At 46.3% G+C, this 13740-nt stretch overlaps 9 protein-coding genes across 9 annotated transcripts; 4 read left to right on the forward strand and 5 right to left on the reverse strand.

The window, feature by feature from the left end:
* Positions 1-825: 825 nt before the first annotated feature.
* On the forward strand, positions 826-2118 carry LOC108151065 (dehydrogenase/reductase SDR family member 4). The gene is made up of 3 exons (XM_017279444.2): positions 826-1201; positions 1291-1693; positions 1755-2118. Exons 1-3 carry the CDS (start codon positions 951-953, stop codon positions 2058-2060), a joined length of 960 nt encoding a protein of 319 aa, XP_017134933.2. The 5' UTR covers positions 826-950; the 3' UTR covers positions 2061-2118.
* On the reverse strand, positions 2062-2897 carry LOC108151068 (charged multivesicular body protein 2b-B). The gene has a single exon (XM_017279447.2). The coding sequence runs from the start codon at positions 2792-2794 to the stop codon at positions 2156-2158; it is 639 nt and encodes a 212-aa protein (XP_017134936.1). The 5' UTR covers positions 2795-2897; the 3' UTR covers positions 2062-2155.
* A 15-nt stretch (positions 2898-2912) lies between these two features.
* On the forward strand, positions 2913-3726 carry LOC108151067 (EKC/KEOPS complex subunit TP53RK). The gene has a single exon (XM_017279446.2). The coding sequence runs from the start codon at positions 3014-3016 to the stop codon at positions 3686-3688; it is 675 nt and encodes a 224-aa protein (XP_017134935.1). The 5' UTR covers positions 2913-3013; the 3' UTR covers positions 3689-3726.
* On the reverse strand, positions 3683-5998 carry LOC108151061 (pentatricopeptide repeat-containing protein 1, mitochondrial). The gene is made up of 2 exons (XM_017279438.2): positions 4082-5998; positions 3683-4014 (listed from the first exon to the last, which is right to left on the reverse strand). Exons 1-2 carry the CDS (start codon positions 5906-5908, stop codon positions 3724-3726), a joined length of 2118 nt encoding a protein of 705 aa, XP_017134927.1. The 5' UTR covers positions 5909-5998; the 3' UTR covers positions 3683-3723.
* A 737-nt stretch (positions 5999-6735) lies between these two features.
* LOC108151069 (protein Asterix) lies at positions 6736-7321 on the forward strand. The gene is made up of 2 exons (XM_017279448.2): positions 6736-6966; positions 7036-7321. Exons 1-2 carry the CDS (start codon positions 6811-6813, stop codon positions 7204-7206), a joined length of 327 nt encoding a protein of 108 aa, XP_017134937.1. The 5' UTR covers positions 6736-6810; the 3' UTR covers positions 7207-7321.
* On the reverse strand, positions 7248-8673 carry LOC108151066 (ubiquitin thioesterase OTU1). Its single transcript, XM_017279445.2, has one exon. The coding sequence runs from the start codon at positions 8513-8515 to the stop codon at positions 7475-7477; it is 1041 nt and encodes a 346-aa protein (XP_017134934.1). The 5' UTR covers positions 8516-8673; the 3' UTR covers positions 7248-7474.
* A 686-nt stretch (positions 8674-9359) lies between these two features.
* LOC108151073 lies at positions 9360-9861 on the forward strand. Its single transcript, XM_017279452.2, has 2 exons — positions 9360-9470; positions 9568-9861. The coding sequence occupies exons 1-2, from the start codon at positions 9453-9455 to the stop codon at positions 9736-9738; spliced, it is 189 nt and encodes a 62-aa protein (XP_017134941.1). The 5' UTR covers positions 9360-9452; the 3' UTR covers positions 9739-9861.
* Positions 9862-10542: 681 nt separating this feature from the next.
* LOC108151072 lies at positions 10543-11148 on the reverse strand. Its single transcript, XM_017279451.2, has 2 exons — positions 11063-11148; positions 10543-10959 (listed from the first exon to the last, which is right to left on the reverse strand). Exons 1-2 carry the CDS (start codon positions 11078-11080, stop codon positions 10786-10788), a joined length of 192 nt encoding a protein of 63 aa, XP_017134940.1. The 5' UTR covers positions 11081-11148; the 3' UTR covers positions 10543-10785.
* Positions 11149-11225: 77 nt separating this feature from the next.
* LOC108165445 lies at positions 11226-13190 on the reverse strand (the record flags this gene model as incomplete). The annotated part of the gene is made up of 1 exon (XM_033387310.1): positions 11226-13190. A coding segment is annotated over one exon (741 nt), but the record flags the coding sequence as incomplete, so codon positions are not given.
* Between the last annotated feature and the right edge of the window lie 550 nt (positions 13191-13740).

Raw genomic sequence — 13740 nt, forward strand, 5'->3', positions numbered from 1 at the left:
GTGCTAGGGCCTACATCTAGAGTGGATCGTGAAGCTGAAGCTGCTCCGACGGCTTATTAATTCGCACATTCGGCTGGGAAGCACTCTATACGAGTATGCTTGTACATATGTATATGCTATGTATGGCATAGGGACTGATTTCGGAACACCACATCCGAGTTGAAGTAGTACTATAGCATGTGAACCGATTCTCACTCGCTCTCATTATTCCGTTGCTACTCGTGTTTGCTTGTCATAATTATTTATCTTTGTTTATATGGCATTACGAAACGTTACGGAACGTTTATCTTCCCCTGCTGGAGATTTTCTTTTCAAAATTTCTTATCTACCGATGACTGAGATGACTGTCTGGGGGAGGGAGTCGGATATTCTTAGCACATTAATGAATCAATAAATTGCTATCCTTGTATTAATGGGCTATCGCATTTAAACTTATTTATATACTACACATTAGTCAGAAATCATGAGACATTTAAGCCCCTTCCCGTGTAAGCTTTCAGTCATTTCAAAAAAAGCGCCACCGATCGAAAACAAGAACTTTTGATTTCACTGTGAATGGCAAATCCAGCTTTCACGATTCGATTCCCAATTAAATAACACAGTTTACAGTTGATAGTTGATATAGGAAAAATCAATTGCTAAACAACAAATATCTCGAACTATACTCGACTCTCGTGTCTTTAATGTTTTACCTGGGTAAGCTGGGCGCTAAACCTCCATCAAGAAACCATGAGAAATTTAAGCCCCCTGCCTGTGCAAGCTTTTAGTCATTTTAAAAGAGGCGCCATCCAAAACAAGAACTTATGGTTTCACTATGAATGGCAAATCCAGCCTTCGCGATTCGATTACCAACTAACGAACGCAGTTTACAGTTGATAGTTTATATAGGAAAAAATGAATTGTTAAGCAACAAATATCTTTACCTAAACTCGGAATCTCGTTTCTTGAAAATGTTTCATCTCGGCAAGCAGTTTCTTGGTAGAGCGCCAAAGCTCCACTTGAGTGCCAGCACCACTGTGACTGGGGCCGGAGTCCAAAGTGCCACCAGAAATCTTAATCAAACCAACAACAAACCCGATCAAAAGCTTGTTAACCATAATCTTACCCATAAGCGCTTGTCCAGCAGTAGTCAAAGTTCAAGCGTCAACCAAATGAAGCGTTTAGCAGGGAAAGTTGCCGTGGTCACCGCCTCCACCGATGGGTGAGAGAGAACAAAATACCGCAAACTTTAGATCTGCCTTGCCTTGCCACTTTTGTCAACTAATTGAAAAATATATGTTCCTTTCGTAGTATCGGCTTTGCTATTGCCAAACGGCTAGCAGAAGATGGAGCCGCCGTGGTCATCAGCAGTCGCAAGCAAAAGAACGTGGACAATGCCCTGGCGGAGCTGCGCAAATTTAATCTGAATGTGCACGGCCTGAAATGTCACGTGAGCGAGCCGCAGGATCGCAAGCAGCTCTTCGATGAAACCATCAGCAAGTACGGAAAGCTCAATATATTAGTTAGCAACGCTGCCACAAACCCCGCCGTAGGTGGAGTCCTGGATTGCGATGAGAAGGTCTGGGATAAGATCTTCGATGTCAATGTTAAGAGCTCGTATCTGCTGGCCAAGGAGGCGCTGCCATTTCTGCGGCAGGAGAAGGGCTCCAGCATTGTCTTTGTCTCGTCCATTGCAGGTTACGATGCCTTTGAGGTTAGTATGACTGGACTTGTCCATGGGTTAGTGGCTTATCTCAACCTCCTTATCGTTGCAGCTGCTGGGTGCATACTCCGTCAGCAAGACGGCTCTCATCGGCCTCACCAAGGCTGCCGCTAAAGATTTGGCGCCAGAGGGCATTCGCGTCAATTGCCTGGCCCCCGGCATTATCAAGACAAAGTTCTCCAAAGCCCTATACGAAGATGAGTCAGCGAATGATGCGGCACTCATGAAAATTCCGATGGGCCGTCTGGGCACCAGCGAGGAGATGGCTGGCGTGGTCTCGTTCCTGGTGAGCGAGGATGCCGCCTACATAACGGGCGAGGCCATCGTGGCCGGAGGTGGTATGAGTGCTCGTCTTTAAGTGATTTACATAAATATATTTTCTTAGAGGCTATGGATAACAGCCGTGTTCACAATAATATACAAAAAAGTGATGCAGTGTAATGTAATGGTGGTCTAGGAGGATCGCAGCTTGGCCAGCTGGTCGGCAATGTCCTTCTCAGTGCGCTTGCCGCTCGTCTCGAAGTCTGCGCTGCCAGTGGCTGGAATATTGGACATCTTTCCAGAGACCTCAATGCCGATCTCATCGAGGACTTTGTTCACCACCGCATTTGACTCTTCCTCGTCACCCGACTCGTTAAGCATGTCGTCCAGTGTGTCGTTGATCATCTCATCCGTCATTTCCATCTTCATATTCGCCGCCTGGAAGTCGCGCACTGTTCCCGCAATCGCCTCGGGTCGCATCACCTTGTTCATATCTGCCATGGTCTTGGCCGTGGTTCCCATTGCCTCACCCAGCGCTATGTTGGCGCCCATATTCTTGTTCTGGAAGCCAATGGATTGGATCTTTCCAGCCGCCGCGTAGCTGCGCGACTTCTGCTTCCGTATCTCCACCAGCTGCTTGGCCAGAATGCGACAAGCGTCGTTATTTCGAGCAGCTGCGTTGCGTTTGATGTCAGCCTCCAGTTTTTTCTCCTCCTCCTCCAATTTGCGACGCTCGCGTTCAATGTCGCGCGTGGCCTTCTTCAATGATCTGTCATTTTCGCGCTGCTGCTCCTTGACCGTGGGTTTCTTGCCGAATATGTTGTTGAACATTTTTAGAACTTGGAATAATGGTCGACTACGACGCGCAAAAATTTTTAATGCTTTAATTTCCTTTTGTCCTATGAATCACGCAAAGGTGCATATCGAAACATCGAAGTAAACAGTAAATCAGATCAGCTGTTAGCGCTGCGAATGGCAACTGGGTGCGTTGCGCCGTGAGTGTGCCTGCTTTTACTTTTTTTTTTGATTTGAGTTGTTTTTGTCAAAAAAATGCCCAGCGAAATTTTAAAACAAGGAGCCGAGGCGCGCCTCTACCTTGGCGAATACCAGGGAGAAACCTGCTTGATTAAGGAACGCTTTGTCAAGAAGTACCGCCACCCAGAGCTAGACAAACAAATCACCCGACGTCGCATGAAGGCAGAGATGAAGACGGCGGCACGTTGTCTGGCTGCCGGCGTCTTGGTCCCGAAAGTACTTCACCTGGACTACCCCGCACACACCTTGTATATAGAATACTATGCCAATGCCAAGACAGCCAAGGAGTTCATCCAGGAAACGGTTGCCACCAAGGCGGCGGACGAGGCGAAGAAGCTACTGCTGGATTTGTGCTGGAGAATCGGCGTGATCGTTGGCAGAATGCACACTGACCACATCATACATGGCGACCTGACCACATCAAACATCCTAATCGATCCCCAGGAGAACAAGTACGATATCGTGTTCATTGATTTCGGTTTGAGTCACTACGACAAGGGCGCCGAGCGCAAGGGCGTGGATCTCTACGTTCTGGAGCGGGCCCTGCTGAGCACGCACAGCGAGCAGCCCTATCTCTTCGAACAAATCCTGGCTGGCTACCGCATGCAGTGTGGCAGGGAGGGGGACATTGTTCTCGACAAGTTCGAGGAAGTACGGGCACGCGGACGTAAGCGAACGATGATTGGCTAACAAAAATAATCTTTAATAAAACCTACATCGTAAACCTATTCTATCTTCTTGATGGACTCTCTTGGAGGGTCATCCTGCAGCTCATCGATCTTGATTTTCTTAATGTATTTCCTCAGCTTTGTTTTTCGCTTGACCTGCTCGTGCTTGAGTGGTTCCAGACCGTCCACGGCTGCCTCCTTGTACTTGGCATAGGGGCGTACCTTTATCTTGGCAATGGCATCTTCCAGCTGAAGGCCAGTCAAGCCCTGCTCTTCGTAGTACAGGCGGTACTTATCACAGAACTTCGAGTGTCCCTTCTTAAAAGTGGGCGTCTTGGTCGAAGGGTGCTGTGGGTGGAAATATTGAACGGCTTAGTAGATTTCTCAGGGCATGTCCTCCAAATACTCAACTCACCCTGGCATCAATAGCCCGGGCGCATCCTCTGTGAAAGTTGTGCAGATGACGGAGGAATGGCTCGTTGGGCTTGACGCCCTCTTCCAGGCTTAGTTGCATGATTTCATTGATGTAGCCGAAGGACTTCTGGGCACAGCCCTGGCGCAACATGGCACCTAGTATGGGCATGTTCATTTTAATTTCAGCCTCCTGCATTTGCAGCAACAGTTCCCTCGCTTCCTCCTGGGTTCGGCAGCCCAGGGCGAGCACGCCATAGGTAACGATATCCGGACGTAATCCTGCAGTGCGTATCATGGAAAGAACTTCGCGGGCACTGTCGTAGTCAAAGCGCATCGATCGCTTTTTGATCAGTATATTGAAGAAGTCTATGTCTGCCTTCAGGCCAATCTTGCGGACGAATGTGAGGAGCTGCTTCTCAGCAGAGTTGGTGGGAGGGATCACCTCTAGCATGGTCGTGAAGGTCTGTATATCGGGGGTTATCCTGTGCTGTTTCATGTGCTCCAGAAATCCCGTGATGCCGCCCAGCAAGAGGAAACGCTCATGGGGACGGGTCACTTCCTCTAGGGCCACCAGACTGCCCAGGTGTGGGCGCGGCAGCAGAAGATTGGGTAGTTCCAGCTCACTTGCAGTTGTCGCCACTTCGATGTGGTCAGATGAGGTGCTCGATGATTCACTCAGTAAATTGTCCTTTTCTCCTCCCTCCAGTTGGGGTACCGCCTCCTGTTTGGTTGCTGCTGGAGCAATCTGGTCTAGAACCTCTCGCATGGACTCCAAAGTACCAAAACCACAGTCCCGGGCACAACGGAGCATAACATTGAAGCTGTAGTAGTCCGGGCTGATGCCTCCCCGCAACATTTTATGCCACGTGAGGAGAGCATGTCGAAAACCGTGCTCCGGATTGCTGGCGCACGCCTGCAGCAGGAAATTGAACGTGTCTGCATTCATGTCCAGCTTACGATCCACCATTTCATCTGCCAGCATGTAGGCTGTGTCTACATCTCCGCACCTGCCGTAGGCCTTGATCATGGCGTTGTAGTTTTTCGCATTTGGTTCGTAGCCCTTCTCCAGCATATTCTCTCGCAGGATCTGAGCCTTGGCCAGTCCATCGCTGATGGAAGGCGCATTGGCGCAAGCATTGAAGAGCGAGGTATACGTTCCTCCCGAAACGTTTAGTCCGCGCTGCCGCATCTTCGTGTACAGGGAGAACGCCTTACGGGTGTATCCGGCTTTGGCGCAGCCGCTGATCAGAAGATTGTATATGTACTTCTCTGGCTTGACGCGATCCTCTCGCAGCATACGCTGCTCCAGCACGGCAATGGCATCGTTTAGCCGGTTCGCGTTCAAGTGTTCCTTGATGAGATGTGCATATTCCTTGGTTTGCAGTTTCTTTGAATGCCGCGTAGGCTTGCTTATGTATTCCTCCTCCTCGATATCACCAGGATCTTCAGATTGACTGGCGCTTATCTTGGCATCGCCAAAGGTATCCGGATCCCCATGCTCTAAAACTTTTTCCGGTTTCGGTTTCTTTTCCCTCCCATTTTTCGCAAACTTGAACTTATTTTGCTGCTTGTGAGCACCCACATTATCTTCCGCAGGAAATTCATCTTGGAATGGATTGTTAAACCTATTGGCCTCGCGTTTAGCTTGCAAACCGGCTTCCTGATCCGTAACACGCACGCGCAGCAGCCGGCTTTGATCCAACGTCCAGGAGCGCGGTGGAACCGATTGGAGTCGTCCGCTATAGCTATTTAAAGAGCTCCCTACGGTGTTTAATTGCAAGCGGCGCATATGCGACGCCAGGCATTGGCTGAGCACTCGCAGAGCCATAATTTCTTCAGCAACTTTTAGTAATTTTTATGTAATTTATCAAACTATTCAAACGTGCGTGCCGCGGAGGAATAAATACAGAAAACAGCTGCAGCGTAGAGTTGCCACCTGAGTCTCCAAAGAAGGGTTCGATATATATGTACATATATATGAAAGAAACCAATCATATTCATGAACATGTCAAAGACATATCAATTTGAGAAAAGGTCTTTATTAAATACGTTTTATCTTCATATGAAATTAACGAAATAGGGTATACAAAGGCCTATGCGCGCATCATGTCTGTCTTCAAATACCAGCAACATTGCGACTGTTTCTTTTTGAACTATTTTTTGTATGCCTTGTTTTAGCCAAAATACAATAAAAACAAGGACTATAAACTAGCCAATCTTGAAGAAAATTTATTCATCAACGGCCTAAAATTATGTGGGCAGAACTATGGGTTTTAGTAAGACAGAATTATTCAACGGAATATATAAATTAAACAATATGAACGACTATCCTCTTTCGTTTTTTTGTTTTGACCTATTTCGCTAAAACCTTTTTTGTTTGACCTATTTCGTTAAAACCTTTTTTTAGACAAGATCCAATAAAAGCAAGTATTTCGAATAAGCCAGTCAAGTAGAAAAATTATTCATGAATCGTATACATTTATGTGGCCATGGCTAAATGTGCTATATAGCTGAGAATATTCGACGGAATATCAAAAACGAAGAATATGTAATATAGATCTTCAATTCGTCAGACCATTTACGGTATATTTTTCAAATTCGACGGTATATTTTGGTATATTTCTGAGGGTCAGACGGTATGTTTTAACGATAATCCGCGGTCACACTGCGTCACATTCCTATTTTTCTGACCGAATTAGTTTAATTTAGTGAAAATTTAATACTTTCAACATGAGCAATACTGTGGATCCACGTCGCAAGGAGAAAATCAATCGCTACAAGGCGCCCAAGAACCAGGGCCAAGGCGGCGGCGCCAACGAGGACATGATGCCGGACTACATGAATATCTTGGGAATGATTTTCTCAATGTGCGGGCTGATGATGAAGGTGAGCCCCGAATTTCCAGATTTATGCCCAGGTGGACTTATCAGTAACATGCAACCGCTTCTCTTACAGCTGAAATGGTGCGCCTGGTTCGCACTGTACTGCTCCTGCATTAGCTTTGCCAGCTCCAAGGCCAGCGACGATGCCAAGCAAGTTCTTTCTTCTTTCATGCTGAGCGTCAGCGCTGTGGTCATGTCCTACCTACAGAATCCGGCTGCCATGACTCCCCCGTGGGCCTCTTAGCAGTGAGAAAGGCCAAAGCCACAGCATTTTGTTCTAGTTTAAATAAATGTAAATTTTTATTGCGATCCAAGAGGGGATAAAGAAATATAATATACTATAATTTTTGCAAATCAAATAATTTAAAATTTCAAAACATGATGTATAATTTAGCTAAAAGCGGTGGGGCTGTGCACCGTCGCCAGAAATGTAGGCATCACTAGGTAGTGAGTAGGTAGTAGGCAAACAGAATGAAGGCTAAAATATAAATGGTTCCGAAAATCAGGACGTATTAAATTTCCTCGAAGTTCTCGTGATGGGTTTCCTTGGCGTGCTCCTGGGCCTGGACCTGGCCCACCAGCATCACATCGCAGTCCATGCAGCGCAAGGTGAATTTGTCAACGTTGGTGAACTGGCGCGAGGACTTAGCCTCGTTGGCTATCTGTTCGGCCTGCTGGTATACGCCCATCTCCTCCACTGGAAAAATGGTGGCCGGACCCGAGTTCTGCTGGGTCTCCATGTACAGGGGATCGTAGTGGATGCCATCGAAGAGGAGGAAGACGCGGAGTCCAAAGTTCTTGTCCTCGCCAAAGCGGTTGATGATGGCGTTCTGTATGTCCACCACATCGATCTCGATGCCGTAGTAGTTGGACAGTATGGAGACCTCAATAGCACCGCCCCACGAGTCGGCCTTCTGTATCCAGGCGCAGTAATCGGAGTTGGACTTGCCCAGCACGGCGTCATTGTACTGCTGCGTATCGGCAGACACCTCTTGGGCTATGATGTGCCGCATCATTTCGCTGCCTTCATTGTCCACCTTGCCGTTAAGGACGAAGCGAATGCTTGTGAAGAGGCATGAGTTATCCGCCGGCACCACCTTTTTCAGTAAAATGCCATTGAAGATGCCGTTGGGTCCAGACTCTTCGGGTGAAATCACTGGCTCCAACGATTGAACGATATTTAAAGCGCCCGTCTCGATGCTGCCTCCGCTAGACACCTGACGCGCCAGCGCCTCGTCATCCTCCATAGTTGAACTGCCACTGCCACTGGCAATGGCTGAGGGAGTGGGGGCAGCAGCACCAGCCTTTTCTTCCACAATCAAGGTCTCACCGCTGTTGATGCCCACAGTCTTGAGGTTTTCATTTTCCCGATTTTCGGAGAGGTCCAATGGTTTGGGTGGATAGCCGACCAGCACGTGCAGCTGCAGTTCCTGTATGGCCGTCGCCTGGGCTATTCTCGTCTTCAGTTCCCCAAGCGTCGTATACTGGTTCAAATCTTTGACAATGAATTGACCTTTTTTCGATTTCAGCTTCACACTGAACGAACCAGTCATTTTACTGATCGGCTTTTAACACAGACGTAAAGAGGAGAGATTGGTATGATGGGGGCAATTTGTATATTTTGGATTGACTTGAGTTTATAAGTTATATATTGTCTAATTTGGTTTTTTTCCTCCTTTTTTATTGCTTTTTTTGTTTAATCGCTTCGGTGTTGCGAGATGGCTAATATCACGCGATCTGGCAGCTCTAGTCGCGATGCCCGAAAATGCACTAAAAAATACCTGGTGGCGCGTAAGTTCAAAAACTGTTATCCTAAATGTTTGAATATGATTGAAAAGTGATGTTTAACTGACAGAAATATCTAGACACACCATGCCATGCTTGAATGCTGTACCGCATTTCATTTTAGGTGTTAATACACTGCCTAATGGCCATGCTCGTTGGCTAAGGCCGCAATGTCAGGCCGCTAATTAAAGTTTAGCAGAGGATGGAAGAGTTCGTTCGTTCGCGGCTAATGGCCTACACAAATAGAATCATCCAGAACCAAGGAAATGCCGATTAGCAAAAACAGAAACCACAAAATTTTGGGGAAACAACCGCCAAGAGAGACGTCAAGTCAACAAATGGTCCAAATACTGATACTTTAAAGTTTAAACTCAACAATGGAACCGCAAGAGCAGCCACAAAATGAAATATGTAGTCCGGTATGGGCTTTTGTTATTGCCTCAGATGCGTGGTACACTTAAATCACATTTAATAGTCCAAACAAATTGATTGCCCGCGCCCCTCCCACTCCACTCCACTCCTCTCCTCTCCGATTCACGAGATCTTCGAGCCGCCACCGCGTTGTTTTAATTTCTATGAAAGACGACCGGGCTGGGCCGTCGAGCGACTGACTATAAATAGTTGGGCAGCCGGGTCTGGTGTTCAGTGCAAGCAGGTCTGTCAACGACATCCCATCAATCCCAGCTCCAAACATCCGCAGTCAACATGAAGTTCTTGCTCCTGGTGCGTCTCCCAACACACACAAAACTGGATAATCATTACCCCCATCCAACATCCACTATCGAACATCCACTAACCACGGACTACCTTTTGATTACAGAGCGTGTTCCTTTGTCTGGTCGTGTGCTTCATGGCCACCAGTGCGGTGCCCATCGAGGAGTCCATACCCGAAGGTCTCGAGGGTCCTGGCAGTGACACCCTCAACCCCTCAGACGATCAGTCCTTCCTGCTCAAGCTGAAGCTGCTCAAGAAGCTCCTGTTCTTGGGCTAAGAGATGAGATTCCTCCATTCATTCGGCTATGGATGTTTTTTTTTTTTTGTAGCTTAACTTTGTGTCTAGGTTTTTTAAGAAAATATACAAAATTAAATGAAATGCAAGCATTTGATAAACTAATCTCATTGTGTGTTCGTTCTAACGTAGATGGTTGATAGTGCGAGAGGTGCGAGAGGAGAGCCCAGTTTGTTTCTTCAGTCATTTGTTTGTCAAAACTGATGCAGACGCGGGCCTCTCTTTTGGGAGAAGATTAGGAAATAGACATTAAAGAAGAATCTGTTGGTATCTGACACTGCATATATATAGAGTCAAATATTGCGCAAGAATCTACAGAAGAACTCCTGCTCTTCCTTCCAGAGATTCACCAAAAGACCAAAGGCTTTTGTTCAGAAGGATCTTTATATCAAGCTGATCATTAAATCATTTCAAGGAAACTTTTCAACCTAACCTCAAGGAAACTTCAGAATGTATTATAGACCACAAGTAGAACTGGTTCCCATCATATACAAGAAAAATGAAGGAATTCCCCATTAAAATTCGATGGATGAATCATTTAAAAGCTGAACTCATTCAAGTTAACAAGGGCTCCCACCTTCAAGATCATAATTATCCCATGGTAGCATTTATATAAATATCGAATTTATAAACACACCCCGTTTTATGCCAGCGAAGATCCTGTTCCAAAAACGTGTTCCATTCTCCTATCGAAATGAACAAAAGCACGACTTGATGCCTTTCATTAACTCCCTTTTGGAGAAAGATCCCCACAACGATGACATAAGAAAGCCAATCGGCATTTCGTTGTATGAAAAGTACATTTATTTTATTTACGATACTTTATACTTTATTTGTATGCATGGGCGTATGGTATGGATAGTATGGAATTATGGAATTATCTAAGTAAAACGGGTTAAACGTTGTTGAGTGCAGCAGCTTGATGCTGTTGTTGTTTTTGTTGTTGTTGTGGTTTGGATGGACTAGATTCGGAGCTGATCTGAGCTGAATGATATACTATAGGTATGTATATGGCACACATCCGTTACTCTAACCCAACAATTTCTTCAGCTTGAGCAGCTTCTTCAGCTTGAAGATGGCCTGCGGATCCTGGGGACGCTGCACATCATCGAAAGCCGGCTGATAGATGTTATCTCCGATCAAGGACTCATCCACGGGCACTGCAGACACCAGAGCAATGGCCAGCAGGCACACAAACAGGGTCTAAAGTGGGGAAATAATGTATGTAATCCACTAATATTATTGGGGGAGGATACTGAGGAGTATTCCTTCTCATTCGCCTCCAACTCTGGTTCCGAAGTCTTACCAAGGCGAGGTACTTCATGATTGTTGGGTGTTGTCTTGGGTAGATGTTGCGCTGGTTAATCCAAAAATTGACTGCAACTGGTAGCTTCTGGGGCCTGTGGCTTTTATAGCACCCAAAAACAGTGGCTCGAGGGAGATGATGATATGTAAACTGCAGACTGCAGTGGAGAAGTGGACAAATAAGCGATACATAAACAAAACAAAGACAGACACAAAACAAGAAAACCAAACAAAACGAAACATGGCCAAAAACATCTGCAGGCCAGAGGCCAGCGGGGAGGGGGGCAAGGCCCTGTCTGGCAGGTGTCTTCGAGTCTCTGTGCAAGTCAGGCTTATGCTCGTCTTTAAACAGCAAAAACTAAACCAACGGCTAAAAGCCCCGAAACCAAAGCCATGCCCTGTTCACTTAGGTGGCATATCTTCTGTTTATCAGAGGGGGTGGGGGGAGGTCCACTGAATAAGTTGGATCGTTGATTAAACACTGAGTAATACTAAGTAAATGAAAAAGCTGCTCAACTGAAGGCCACTCTGGAAGTTGGTCAGCTCAGGCAAGAAGAAGACTATTGAGATCACACAAAAAAGATTCCACCATTCAGTTATCACTATTATAGGCCCCCTCTAAACACTTTAACACCTTCAAGTTCAAGAACGATATTGCGGATATTGTTTACCTTTCCACGCCTGATTGATCAATGGCCAAGCCAATTAAAACAAATGATAGCCGGACAGAATGAGAGTGAAGATCAAGATCCATAAATATTTGACACTTCTAATAGCCATCAATCGTGAAGATACGATCACTAAATCAATACAAAATAAAACAGCAAAGCAAAGTAAACGTTCGATTTTGAATTCGAGTTTTGGGCTGGGCGGAGGCCAGCATTAGTGCCATGTCATGCTGGAAGCCAAGTCATTCATGACGATGAGGCTGCAGCTTATCCGTACTAGAAGAAGAAAAACCGGAAACATTCGACCAGCAGCCGCAGCCGCTCTAGATATGTTAATTTAATGGATTTTGAGAATGAACAGATGGCAATGCCACCAGTTGTCACACATTCCGTAAATTGATATAGATATATGCATATATATTGTAGTAAATGTATACCAAATGCATATCATATCAAGTATCAGCTGTGCAACAATGGATCATTGTCGTCTGCCTGTAGCTGAGCGGTATATTTCCCATGCCCCTGGGGATTTCAATTAAGTTGGCATGGGCCTGGCTCTGGCCATGTGTGAGATGTGTCAATTTGTGTTTAAACTGTTTCGGAGATGGCAATAAATTTTGATTTCGCACAGAAAAGATGATGAAAGAAAGATATCGTAGTCAACTGTTGCGGCAGGTCTAAGGCGTGGAACCAATGATATAATATATGAATGGTCAAAACTTATTCATAGTCATCCAGGCTACTATCGGAAACATCTTCGGACTCCTCCATCGGAGGCTCTTCCTTCGGAGGCACTTCCTGCGGAAGCTCTTCCTTCGGAGTCTCTTCCTTCGGAGGCTCTTCCTTCGGAGGCTCTTCCTTCGGAGGCTCTTCCTTTGGAGGCTTGTTATTCAGATCTGATTTCACTACATAGCCCGGCGGGGTTGTCATGCTAAACTTGATTCTGCAGGTAACCAATTTGATGACCTCCTCGTAAACCTGCACCAGTTCCAGCATTGCCAGATATCTGCCATCGGGCACGCGAAAGGGAACAAACTTCACATCAATGGCACTGTTCGCCACGTAGTAGAATCCGGGAACGAGCGGACAGGATATGAAGAAGGTGGACGGCAGCAGGCTCTCCCCTTGGCCATGATCCGTTGAGATATTCCGCAGCGAGTCGAGCATCTTGCACAGATCCCTATTCTTCAAGCGCATCAGATCGCTGAAGTCCGAGCCCCCAGGCGTGTCAGAGAGCTTTCTCAGGAAGATATGCATCAGCAGTTTGCCGGCAAAGGGCACTTTTATGGTCAGATTGAAGTTGATGGCCTCCAGGTGATCGACGCTGGTGCTTACATAGATCTCGTCGGGCACAAAAGATTGCACGTGAAACTTATCGATTTGCAGAAACGGCTTGGAATCAATGGAAAACGATAAATCTCTGATACTGGTAGGGCTTATGCTTATGCTTCGATAGGAGACTCACGCAGGTGGCCTGTGCTGATATGCAAATGATGCCCAAGGCCAGACGTTGCAGAGGCACCATGGCCCATGGGTTAATGGTTTTCGGCGGATCAATGGGAACTAACCGCCCGAAATTCGGCGACATTTGCGTATTGAGAAATTAGCCTCGTTTTTGGTCTATTTAGTCAGGCCACGTTGAGTTCGCTAATGGGTTTTTTTCGGTTAGATTCTTATCGAACATGACCCTAACAATGATTGCATACCGTATGAGGGCAGGGCGCACAGATCGGGCAGATCAGGCGTATGCGTGACTGAATATGATCAAATCACATCACGCTTTTTAATAGTTTTTTTGATGTTTAACAAGATGTAAATTACGGCCAACTCAATGGACATGCCCGCAACATGGAGCTTAACGACTCCACTCCGCCTGGAGCCTGGAACCAGTGGCGATGATGAACTTGAACCAAAAAAATAACAGAAAAGTTTGCCCTGTAAACGGACATAAATTGTGCCGTTGACGCCGCTGCCGCTGCCCGGCGTGGCCCAAAAGTTGAAAAGCGAACCG

Source organism: Drosophila miranda, chromosome XR (genome assembly GCF_003369915.1).
Source record: "Drosophila miranda strain MSH22 chromosome XR, D.miranda_PacBio2.1, whole genome shotgun sequence".
NCBI classification, from domain to species: domain Eukaryota; kingdom Metazoa; phylum Arthropoda; class Insecta; order Diptera; family Drosophilidae; genus Drosophila; species Drosophila miranda.

Excerpts from the sequence above, each read along its gene's own strand:
- LOC108151069 (XM_017279448.2), top strand. The coding sequence starts at position 6,811 with ATGAGCAATACTGTGGATCCACGTCGCAAGGAGAAAATCAATCGCTAC. Across the intron at positions 6,967-7,035 it reads TGTGCGGGCTGATGATGAAG|CTGAAATGGTGCGCCTGGTT; the intron begins GTGAGCCCCGAA and ends CTTCTCTTACAG.
- LOC108151065 (XM_017279444.2), top strand. The coding sequence starts at position 951 with ATGTTTCATCTCGGCAAGCAGTTTCTTGGTAGAGCGCCAAAGCTCCAC. Across the intron at positions 1,202-1,290 it reads GTCACCGCCTCCACCGATGG|TATCGGCTTTGCTATTGCCA; the intron begins GTGAGAGAGAAC and ends TTCCTTTCGTAG. Across the intron at positions 1,694-1,754 it reads CAGGTTACGATGCCTTTGAG|CTGCTGGGTGCATACTCCGT; the intron begins GTTAGTATGACT and ends TTATCGTTGCAG.
- LOC108151066 (XM_017279445.2), bottom strand. The coding sequence starts at position 8,515 with ATGACTGGTTCGTTCAGTGTGAAGCTGAAATCGAAAAAAGGTCAATTC.
- LOC108151068 (XM_017279447.2), bottom strand. The coding sequence starts at position 2,794 with ATGTTCAACAACATATTCGGCAAGAAACCCACGGTCAAGGAGCAGCAG.
- LOC108151061 (XM_017279438.2), bottom strand. The coding sequence starts at position 5,908 with ATGGCTCTGCGAGTGCTCAGCCAATGCCTGGCGTCGCATATGCGCCGC. Across the intron at positions 4,015-4,081 it reads CCCGGGCTATTGATGCCAGG|CACCCTTCGACCAAGACGCC; the intron begins GTGAGTTGAGTA and ends TTCCACCCACAG.
- LOC108151067 (XM_017279446.2), top strand. The coding sequence starts at position 3,014 with ATGCCCAGCGAAATTTTAAAACAAGGAGCCGAGGCGCGCCTCTACCTT.